The following is a 12,116-nucleotide window of genomic DNA, read 5'->3' on the forward strand; positions in this document are numbered from 1 at the left end:
GGTACTCTAGATAAGAAAATGTCATAAGCTTTTTTAAACAGATACACTGTGTTATATAAACAACAGAGGCATGGGAATTGGGTCCTTCAAACTTATATTTTGTTCCCTTTCCATGTACAGTTATTGCCAGCTGAAAATTTACCAGCATAGCATAAAATCTTTGGGCATAAAATCTTATACTTTATTTACTGCTTTAGTTTTGGTTTATGGTATCCTATCTTAGGAATGGCATTTCCAGAGTTACTGTTTGGTGCAGAAGCTGTTTCAGCACTGTGGGCTAAGCCCTTGCACAACACAGTCTGCAGTAGAGGAGAATGAGAACAAAAGTTCAGTGTTTTTAATGTGATTTCCTAGATTTCTTTAAGGAAACTCCAGCAGTGCTGGGACGGAGTTACTAAGTGGGGGTCCCCGAGCTATGGTGGCTGTAGCTGAGACTGTCCATGGCACGGGGGCTTTTTGGGTCCTCCAGTCTTCTGTGCAAGAGGCTGGGCGCTGTGTTTCTGGTTTAACTTCCTCAAAGCACAGGCCACCATCAAATGCAGCGTGTACAAAGCACTTTAAAAAAGTACTTCAAGATGTTCAGCTACTAGCATTTGATTTTTGTTTTGATATTAAAACCATATATGTAACATTTTAGAATGACATTCTGTACCAATAAGAATTATGTTCATAGTCAAAATATATAGAAATCATTTATAAATATATTTGGAAAATTTTTGCTATGCATTGTGTGTTAGGCATCATTACTTGAGATTTGGAATGTATTTTTGCAATGTAATACTTGTATTCATGAGTAATCAAAATGTGTGCTATTTATATTATATAAAATGTTAATAGGAAGAGAGATGCAAGTGTTCTGAGGTGTTTGATAGCACTCTCGAATAATACAGCAGTGAAAGGACGAACAGTAGTTGCACAAAAATATTTCTTGGGCTGATTTACTGAATCCATAATTGATGCTCTTCGTTTCTGCAACCCTTGCTTCCCTCCGCATAGTAAAAATTTATGTTCCAGGATTAAAAGCTCCTTAGGACCAGGACCTTTCCTTACTCATCTTCACACTCACCAGCATCTCTCCTAGTGTCTTCCATGTACAGAGCAAGAGTATTTGTTAAATTGAATTATTCAGGTATCACTACTGCTTCTAAACACTTCAAATGATATTTCAGGCTAATGGCTAAGCCACTAAAATAACCAATGGATTTCATTCTTTCCTGTTCATTCTAGAACCTTATTTCTGAAATTGTGCCTTTTAGAAAACGATTATCTAGTTTGCAATTATGTTTAAACTCTACTGGTGTGTATGTCAGCTCGGGGTGGTCCTGCGCGTGCACATCTCCGTATGACGCCCCTGGGATCTGCAGACAGCTCACAGGGCTTGGCCTCGGTAGCTGAGTAAATACCGTGTGGCCCTTTCCCTTCAATCACAGCTGTTTGTGGCCCAAACTCGGACCAACCCAGTTCTCTGCTGAAGCCTGGTTCCTGGACTCAGCATTTCTAGCCGTTTACATGAAAAGAAGTGAGTGAACCCTGGAACTGAGACGGCTGCGTGGGATGACCCTCTTCCGCTCTGTGTGAAAGAGAGTGGGGGGACGTGGTTTGCGGAGGTCACGAAGGACAGGCAGCAAGAGCCCAGGGGTCTGCGGGGGGGTGAGCCTCAGGAAGTGCTTGGCTTTTACAGCCTGGATTTAGATTCCCAAATCCCATATTTTTAGTCATTTCTCTGTCTTGGTTTTTGGTTTTTGTGTTTTCTTTTTTTCATTCTTTTGTTTTTTTGTTTTTGTTTTTGTTTTGGGGGGGTTTTTTGCTTTATTTTTACAAGCCCGTGTATATGTTGACCTTCGTGAAGTAGATTCCTGGAATATGTGATTTAGAAAAAGCTTTTGTGTCCACAATAAACTGTATTCTACGTTTATCAGTTCTAATTCTTTTACTTTCGTAACTCGAGGGAGAGGACGCTGCATCCCTGCCGGGCGCCGGCCGGCTCGGTGTTCCATGCACTCCTGGCCTCGGTTGATCTCGCTGTGCCTGGCTCTCTCCGGGGTCACTGCTTCCTTGGCCCTGCCTTGCTCAGCAGCACGGCCCGGGAGCAGCAGAGCGCCGCCCGGACTCGCGGCCTCGTTCTGAGCGTCCGAGTCCATCTCCCTCCCTGTGTGCGAACTCCATAAGGTTCTCCGAGAGCGACTTCAGCTGAGCCTGCGATTATGTGTTTATCTGTGATTCGTGAGATCGTCCGGCTTTCTCGCTAGAATGTAGTCTTCATGAAGGCAGAGACCTCGTCTTCCTGGAGGGATTCTTTTAGGGGATAATCACTGCATTACGTTCACCTCATTTTTCTGTGAATGTGTTCCGCGCAGGCAGCTATCCCTTAATAGTTCCCTGCCCTCCGGATTTCTGTGGGTCAGAAGAAGCTATTGCCTGAAGTCTGAAGCTCACTGAAGTGTTGTATCCATCCTCCCTCCCTCCCTTTCTCCCTCTCTTCCCCCCCCCCGTCCCTTTTTCCCTCCCTTTTCCTCCCTCCCTCCCTCCCTCCCTTCCTTCCTTTTGAAAAGTGGGTCCCACACCTAATGTGGAGCCCAACATGGGCCTTGAACTCATGACCCTGCATTCAAGACCTGAGCTGATCAAGAGTCAGACATTTAACCAACCGAGCCTCCCAGGCGCCCCTGAAGTGTTTCTTCAGCTGTATCTACATAATTACCTCTTTCTTTGCTCTTCATTTTTCTTACATCTCAAGTCTTCCATTTGGAATCACTTTTCTTCTGTCCTGTAGAATTTCCCTTCTGTCCTGTAGAATTTCAGAGAGTGTGCTGATGGGAAACTCAGTTTTTGTCTACCTGAGTATGTCTTTGTCATCATTTTCTTGAAATAAATCTTTACTGTATAGTTGAGATTGATAAAAATTATCTCTCTGTATCTTGATTCAAGCATAGTTACTTTTGGGTTCTTGCTTTATTCTTCTCAGTCTTCAGTATGGTTTTTTATTCCCTGGATATTTTTTTAAGGTCGTCATGTTTTTTGGGACATAACTACATTTCACATGAACTGTACACCTCTTTCACAGTTTTTATATTCTCTCTGAATTTACGTTGCTTGGCTTTTGTTTCATCCGGCTCACGGATGGTGGCTTACTTGCTCGTGTGTTTTATTTTTTTTAACTGTGAATCACAGTCTTCCTTGGGCCTTTTTAAATGGCCATTCTTAGGGACTCTGTCTGAGCTCCTTTCGTGGACACAGCATGTGTACTTGTTTTCTCCAGTCACCTCAGGCACCACTAATCCAGGACTATTTAAATTATCTCATGAGATTTTTGTTCAGGCGGCAAAGTAGTATGGATTCAAGCCTTACACCCACAGGATACACTGTTATGATTTCGCAGAAGATGTTTTTATTTTCCCTCCAGCAGTAAATTCAAGATAATCTGGGGTCCTACTAATCTCCTTGTGGCTGTGAGTGTAGTTGCACTTCAGCTAAAATGAGGCGTTGGCCCCTCGCAGGTCCAGACTCCCTGTAGGGGTTCTGTTTGCCGCGGTGGCTTCCTAAGGGGAGGTCAGTACGACTAGGCTTTGCTGCTCTCAAAAGCAGTCCAGCTGAGGATTTGCTGTCCTCGAATGTTCCTCTGTTGGCTTCTTTTTAGACTTCTTTGGTTCCATCCATTCTTCTCAGTCCGGCAATCCATTAAAAGGTTTGTAAAATGTGCTTTGTCCAGCCTTTAAATAATTTTAATATTATTTTTCTCTGGAGTATCATACTATCTAATCTGCCCTATTGCTTGAACAGATGCTGACATACTTTAAAATGTAAGCTAACAATATTCAATGAAATATATTGTCTCTCTCTATATAAATATTATGTATATATACATATATATGTATACATATATGTATATGTATGTATATATGTATATATACATAATATTGTACATATATGTACATATTGTACATATAATACATAATATGTATATATATGTATATGTATATATGTGTATATGTATGTATATATATGTATATAGGCCCATGTGAGCAGATACATGTGTATTTTCTTAATACAAGGTGGCATATTATATTTATAAATATTTTTCAAAAATCGCCTCAGGACTTTAAATCATAATTATAAAGCCTTGAACAACTCACACTTATAACAGAATATATATGATTTCATGAAAAAAATATAATAATGTAACCCAAGTGGACCGAGATAAAATTTTTAGTCTATATCAAAAATATCGAGGATTAAGATACAGATGGGAGGAATTATAAAATTCTTATAAAAGGATTAATTTCTTTTTTCATAAGTAAAAATCAGCAAAACTAATTTCCAAATTGATGCATTAAGAAATAGAATTTAAATAATATTTTAATATATCACAGGTTCCACTGGTAGAATTAAAAGCTCACATCAATATTACCAGAGAGAAAAACATTTAAAGAAAACATGGAAAGTTAAGAAAAAGATAGAAAACAAACTAAGTAGTATTAAAACACTAAAAATAAAACATGAAATAGATTGTGGTACTCCTTACTAAAATATGTCACAACAAAATTGTAAGTAGAATGGGCCCAGCTATCAAAAGAAAAAAGTCTTAAATTAGATTTAAAAACCCCACAACTGTCTTCTATTTTATAGAGACACATATAAACAAAGGACTCAGGAGTAGTTAAAAATAAAAAGGCAATTTTAGGTCCATCTGGGTGGCTCAGTCGGTTAAGCACCTGCCTTCGGCTCAGGTCATGATCCCGGGTCCTGGGATGGAGCCCCGCATCAGGCTCCCTGCTCAGCGGAGAGTCTGCTTGTCCCTCTCTCTCTGCCCTTCCTCACCCCCTGCTTGTGTTTCCTATCTCTCAAATAAATAAATAATTAAAAAATAAAAATAAAATTTAAAAAGGTAATTTTAGATGGAGCAAACCTATTCCAGAAAAATGAAAACAAAAGGAGTGCAAGTGCCACAAGATCAATGATGAAGTTGAATTTGGGGAATAGAAGCGTTAAATTGGAGCCAGAGGTCACTTGGCGTTTGTGAAGTGTTTAGTCTGTATGGAGGCAGAGCTGTTGTGAAGTTTATGCCGTAAACATTTGATGCGTCAGAATTTGTAAAGCAAACACACCCCCCAAAAAAAGAACAGAAGAGTACAATAGTAATTTTAGGATTGACAGATCAAAAATACAATTCAGAGAATGTTAGTAGTATCAATGAGTAGATTTATCCAAAAAATGTATCTACCTAATTTTAGGACTTACCAACATGGATTTCCCTCTCTTCTTTGGGTTAGACCCACTTTGATGCACTTCGCCTCCATTTAAGAATTTCAGGTCCCCATAATGGCTAAAAAACGGAATTAACATAAATAATGTGTAATGTGACTCTTTACTGAGATATTGAGAGTATAATATTTACAAAAATGAATTGTTGTATTGCTAAAGCTCTGGACAAAGTTGTTCACAGAAGAAAATCCACATTCTTGAAGTATTAAACATCTTACATACATTTTTGATGCATTAATAAATAAGAGACAAAATTAATTCATTAATTCAGCACCTTCTTACTGGGTATGACTAGATGGTAGTGTTCACATATTAGCGACGCGGGCGGTAGTAAATTAAAATCTCTGCCCTCTTGGGATTTGACGGTTTAATCCATGCACTTAGAAAAAGAAACAAGAGAATCTGAAAACTCTACAGACGTAGGGACACCTGGGTGGTGTGGGCAGTTGAGTGTCTGACTTTTGGCTCGGGTTGTGATCTCTGGGTTGTGAGATCGAGCCCTGTGTCTGCTTGAGAGTTCTCTCTCCCTCTGCACCTCCACCTCCCTCTCTTCCACCCCTCTCTCTCTCAAATAAGTAAGTAAATCTAAAAAAAAAAAAAAAAAAAAAAGGCTATACAGATATAAGCTATTTGCTAACATAATTACTAAAGAAGAGAAAACACAATTATTTATGTTTAATAATTTAGAAGATTCAGCAATAAGTAGAATGAAGATAAGTTATAAGAGGATGCTTGCACTAATAAATAGGAAATCTAGACAAAATGGACATTTTTTTAATATATAATGTATATGTAATATATAATATAAAATATATATTGTCCCATTGAATGCGTTGAATGCAAATGATCATAGAAAACCTAATAGGACCAGTAAATGGAAGAAACTAAAAACAGTGTTAAAATAAAGCTTTTTTAAAAGCCACTAGGACATATATTTCAGACTGATTTTTTAGTAGAAACCTGGTTCAGGCCGTTGGCTGCCCCTGGGAACAGTGACGAGCCAGAATAGTTTCCCTCATTAGACCTTGCCTGTGCTTTTCTTGTTCACACTCCGCCGGCACGTCCTTCAAGAGAGAGAATTCCTGTGCATTGTCTCAGAGCATGGAAGAAGGACCACTTCCCAAAAAATGATTCTGGAATTGTCCCATGTGAGTTCCAGGTCACCACTTTGTGAGTTGGACAAGATGTTTAAACTTTCTAAATCTTAATTTAACTTCCATTGGTTAAAAGTTATGTCATGAATGTTTTTCATTCAGCAACCACTTAAAATACCTGCTGTATACTAAACAGCTATGCTAAATTGCTGAGCATACGAAGATTACAAAAAACAAAACAAACCACCGTTCCTGTCCTCAAAGAATGTACAACCAGTAGAGGAAATGGAGAAGTCCACAGCTCAGTGTGCGGGGTCTTGAGTACACACGGAGAGGAAGCCAAGGTGTTCTGGGACACTGAATTTGTTGGGGTGCTCCCGTGCTCCCCTGACAAGGCAGATGATTAGCGCTATTGAAGCAGGGGTTGGCTGGGCAGATGATTGAAGACCTCTCACTTCACAGGTAAGAAGGGGAGATAAAGGGCTTTCTCAGGCAGAAGCAGCAGTCTGGGAGAAATCCCCAGTTAGGAGAGGAAGTAGCGGATTTGTATGTCCTGGCCCTTAGCAGAGACCAACGTAATGAGGCATGTGAGGTATTCTTAAAATATTTGTTGAAAAAAAAAAAAAACCTATCTTTCCCATGATAAGATCTTGGTTAATTAAACTTTTGCTGTTTATACAGTTTTTCTTTTTCATACCTGGTCTTTTGCTCTGATACATAACATACTTTATAATAGTATCATTATGAGTTTTCTCATGTTATCTGTAAGAGTTGATTGTAAAAGCTGAAAACCTTTCAAACTCATAAATTTTTATAGTTTTTCATATATTGGTGTTAAAAACCAGTTTATAGCAAGTACTTTAAAGTAATTGCATGACTTTCCTCAACTGCACAATGAACTTCAGTAGGTTGATTTTCAAGGCTCATGCAGAGTTAGTTCTCTCTTTAAAGTCCCAGTGAGCCTGCGGCCAGCTGCTCCTGGCCAGCTGCATACATCTAAATTCATTTACTGTCCACTGCCATCTAGTGTCTTGTGAGAAAAATAACTCAGTGGAAAGCCTAAATAATAGACTTTTAAAGAATTTCTAAAACTTAACTGATTGCGAATTGAACCTTTAATACAAGAAATGAAGTTTCCTAATAAAGTGGTCTTTGAATTGTTTATGGGAAGGAAGATCAGAATGATGTCTACAACCTGACCTATCTATTTAATTGACGTCAATGAACCAGATTTTCCCATTTCATCAAAAAATCATGTTTTTTCAATAAATTCTGAGTCTTTTCTAGTGTTCATTTTCCACCAAATCTTTTTCTGCTAATTTGCTTTTTTGTAATTTGAATGTTTTCTTATGGCTTCATTGAGTCAGCCTACTGGTTATGACGATTGTTACCAATCTTGCCTACTTTCCATTACCTAACCTTAGAAATAAATATTAAAAATTGCTGTTATTCCAGAAATATTGGCTCGTCATAATGGTTTTCTTTGAAAAATTGAAGAAGCTAATTTGTCCCCTCCGCACCCCATGGCCGGTCTCTTTGACGGTCTTCAGCAGTGGAGGACTAACAGTCAGTCAGCCCCTGTGAGAACCCTCAGAGGAGAGAAAGACCAACAGCAGGACTGGTCAAGTTGCATGTTCTGAATGCTGGTGATTTTTTTTTTTCCTCTGGAAAGAGTAGAGGTGGTTGAGGTTTGAAACTTTGGAAGTTTTCCTTGTTTTTAGTTGTTTTTATCTCTAGCCCCCCTAAAATATGTTTGTGCTAATAAAAGCTTTCATAGATGATACAGTGTGAGAGCAGGAATTAATTTTAGAGACTCAGTTCAACGTGGCATTTTTATACATAAATGATGTAAGTACATGCATAGTAGTCTTAATACATTCTAAAATACTGTGTGGTGATGTTTGATAAAAAGCAGTTTCCATTCACCCTCCTATAAAATAGTCTGTTTTTTATCTTAATAATCTGGACATCCCAGGAAAAATCCTTATGTCAAAAATCATGTTTTTTTTAAATAAATTTACTCTGATGAATCCCTGAACTCTACCTCAGAAAATAGTAATACACTATATGTTAATTAACTGAATTTAAATAAATACAAAAAAATAAAAATAAAGCTACTATTTCCTTTGTAAGTTTCCCTAGTACTTACTTACACCCATTATAGGTTAATTCAGTAATGCAGCCCCTTTGCCAATGAAAGATGCAAAGTATATCATATCAAATCAACTATGATTACTTTGAAACATTAAGAACTGAAGCAAGACTTGCCTTGTCAGGTCACAGAATGTACGACAAGTTTATAGTCACTCAGGCAGTGTGGTGGACAGATCGACTGACCGGTACAGCACTGAGAATTCGGAAACACCCAAGTGTTCTCAGAGTTTGAGTATGTGGCGACGGTGGTAGCTTAGCCACGAAGGAGGGACTGTTCAGTGCACAGCTGTCCATCTGATGATTTCCGGAGAGTAGATAAAGGTGGGCTGAATGACTCTTCCCCATCCCTTGAGCACATGTAAAATCCAGCCTCTAATTTAGAGGTTTGTTACTGATATTTTCCACTTGCGATAATCGTGCTGCTGAGTGCGGTCAGCGGCAAAGGTCATGACCGACAGCGCATGCTATGGCTGAACATGGGATTCAGACCAGCGGCTGATCTTCATCGGAAATGGATGTTACATGGTGAACCTTTGCACAGGGAATTGTATGGAGAAAAACACAGAAACAAACGAATGGGAAGGCACTGATGCAGAGGGAGAAGGTGAAACCACGTCAGAAAGAGGGGTCAGTCCTGGGTCGGTCCTCATTTTCCCTTCCCGCCTGGGCGTTTGGCCTTCATCTGATGATTTTTCAGTACTCTTAGCACTCGCCTCTGGCCGTCATTTGGAAGCATTTCTATTTGATAAATACGAAAAAAAATCATAAGGTAATCAAAAGATAAAGTTTCCACAGTAAAGGATTATTTAATTTTTTGGTAACTATTATCTACAAGTTTTTCAGATTCAATCAACCAGTTGAAAGATTTCTAAACCTTTTATTGTCAGCAAGCTTAATACATAGAATAGCTTTCCATATACCCTTGGTGCAGTGTTTGCTACGTGTTTCTCATGCCTCGATAGAAACCCTACATAGAAGGGATAAATAAATATTTTATAATATTACAGATATGACCTTTTAATAATATAGGATTATATTAGCTATTCTTAGGTTATTGACTTTTGAAGGTTAATTATAACTTGTAGATATTATTAAATCTAGCCCTAAAGGGCATATAGCAAAGTCATCCAAAAGAGATGTCTGTTGTAGATCTTCAAACAACAAACAAAGCCAAAGACTATTTAAAAAAAAAAAAAAAAAAAATTCAGGGCGTCTGGGTGGTTCAGTCTGTTAAGCATCTGCCTCCAGCTCACATCATGATCCCAAGGTCCTAGGATCGAGCCCCACATCGGGCTCTTCCCTCAGCGGGGAATCTGATTCTCCCTCTCGCTCTGCTGCTCCCCTGCTTGTGCCTGCTCTCTCTGTCAGATAAATAAAATCCTTAAAAAAAAAAAAAAAATCCAAAGCTGCTGCTGAGAGCTTGCCCCAGAGTTTACCTTCTGTCACGGTCCTGGGAAGCTCTGTGGGAGGGAGGCAAACCCCTCAGTTGTGCTCAAGCTCATTTCCTACATTCCGTCTTTGGTAAAGAAAGCATCTTTCTTGTGATTAACTTTCTCAGAGTTTGAGAAAATCATTATCATTTCTGATTTTTCTTGAGGCTAAATATACCACATCCTTTATAGTGTTTTTCTTGCAGTCGTTCCTTCTTCCTGTTCTGGAACAACTCTTCTGCTCTTCCCTCATTCCTAAGAGAGGGTGGCTCACTGACTTTTACTGTGGCGGGGACAGACACTACATCTAATCCAAGTCTCTATTTCATCTACGCCATACGCGTATTGGTGTGTAGTGGAACTACGGTAACTCTAAAACTGGTGACGTGAATTCTAGGCTCTTTGAAAATGAATAGAGTGAAATTTTCCTTTGCTGTCTTCTATGTAGTTACATTTTAAAGATCTTTTTAAAGCAGAATAAACATTTTTAACTTAATCTCTTAAAAAGAATCTTTAAAATGTATTTCCCATGGGCATTGATTGTACTTAATTACAAATGCTGTGTAAGCGTAGTCCCAACTAATATAGATATATGTGTGAATAAAATATTTTGAACTTAGCTTCGAATCTAAGTAATGATGATTTATTTAAAGCAGCTGGGGGTGCACCTATGCTCTGCTTCCCTCCCATCTCCCCACTCCCAGCTGACTGAAGGACCTCCTTCCTAGGCTTTTTACTCTACTGTGATAGGAAGATTTTTTAGGAAGAAAGGGTACACTGACATTATAGAGCTTGAAAACCATGCATCTATTAAGTGTATAACTATATCCAACTCAGTGCTTTCAGCTAGAATTTGCTTAGTAATAGCAAGTATTAGTAGGAACACAGCTTAAGAGGATTATCTAATCTTACTGCCTCAGAGGTCTTCAGACTTTAACTTACAGCAGTCCAATTTAAGATTAAAGTGCTGGGAGAATTTACCTGAGCTTTAATATTTTTCAAATCAAGTAGCTAGTCATAATACAGTTATGCTAAAATATTGTCCCCAATCTCTAGGTGATTTGTTTTGATTAGCAATTCTTACTTAGTAGAAATTTATTTAAAATATTGGATTTAGTCAAAATAACTGATCATATTTTTAAAAAACACTTAGTCTTAAAATAGTTTCAGGATTTTACCTTCTCTACCTAATCATTGGAAAGGGAAACATGTACCCAGCTTTGTACAAAATACTTTAGATTTTTGCTATTACTAAGCAATAAATTTGCTTAGTAATAGCAAGTATTGGTAGGAAAATGTATAGCTTAAGAGGATTATTGAATCTTAAAAAGATTTTTAATGAAAATGAAAAATATAACGAAATTAATTTGACTTGTAGTCCCTGATCCCGTCTCCAGATTTGTAAGTCCAGCCTCTAGGGGAGGTTGGGAGGTTGGGCCTGATTTCTGTTTCTCGACAGGACCTTGACTCCAAGGACAACTTTTTTTTTTTTTTTCCATTTTATTGTTCCCTCTATATCAAAATAGGAAGCTATTTTAAGAGTTTTTTTTCTGCCGAGACATTCGTTGAAGTCCTGTATCTAGCCTGTATTTTGTGTCCTCTCGGGAATGTGAGAGAGAATTTCACCTCACATACCCGTGCGATCAAAGCACTTTCCTCATTGTCTGTCTCTCTTCATTGGCTCACTATTGCTCATGATAAGTAGTATCTAGGAGTCGTCCTGTAGCGCCGAGCACAGGGAGGTCTGTAAAACATGTTCTTTCTTCTCGCCAGAGTCTGTGCGTCTTCACTCCACCTGGAATCAAAGAAGGAAAACCCCGGCTCATCCCTGCTGGGCCCATTGCCCAGGGTACCACCACCTCTGCCTACGTGGCCAAGTCCAGAAAAACATTGCTAGTGGAGGACATCCTTGGGGTAAATGGCTTTTTACTCTGTGACACTTGTAACCTGAAGTATTTTATAAAGATGACGTATCATGTTGATATTATGATTCAAACCATTTTATAAAAGCATTAGAGTAAGATACAGATAAATAAATGAATTTGTATGTAAACTAAAATTCGTCCTCAGAAAAATCATATCTTGGGGCGCCTGGGTGGCTCAGTGGTTAAAGCCTCTGCTTTCAGCTCAGGTCATGATCCCAGGGTCCTGGGATCGAGCCCCAAATCGGTCTCTC

General features: G+C 38.6%; 1 protein-coding gene across 2 annotated transcripts in view; it reads left to right on the top strand.

Moving 5' to 3' along the window:
* The window catches only part of LOC111158707 (phosphodiesterase 10A), a 570,570-nt gene that overhangs the window by 486,061 nt on the left and 72,393 nt on the right, over positions 1-12,116 (top strand). For both annotated transcript variants that reach the window (XM_022520920.1, XM_022520921.1), the window contains one exon: positions 11,714-11,854. In XM_022520920.1, the coding sequence (XP_022376628.1) occupies positions 11,714-11,854 (141 nt within the window). The remainder of the gene's footprint in view (positions 1-11,713; positions 11,855-12,116) is intronic.

Source organism: Enhydra lutris, unplaced genomic scaffold (assembly GCF_002288905.1).
Source record: "Enhydra lutris kenyoni isolate GAN:26980312 unplaced genomic scaffold, ASM228890v2 scaffoldscaffold62, whole genome shotgun sequence".
Classification (NCBI taxonomy): domain Eukaryota; kingdom Metazoa; phylum Chordata; class Mammalia; order Carnivora; family Mustelidae; genus Enhydra; species Enhydra lutris.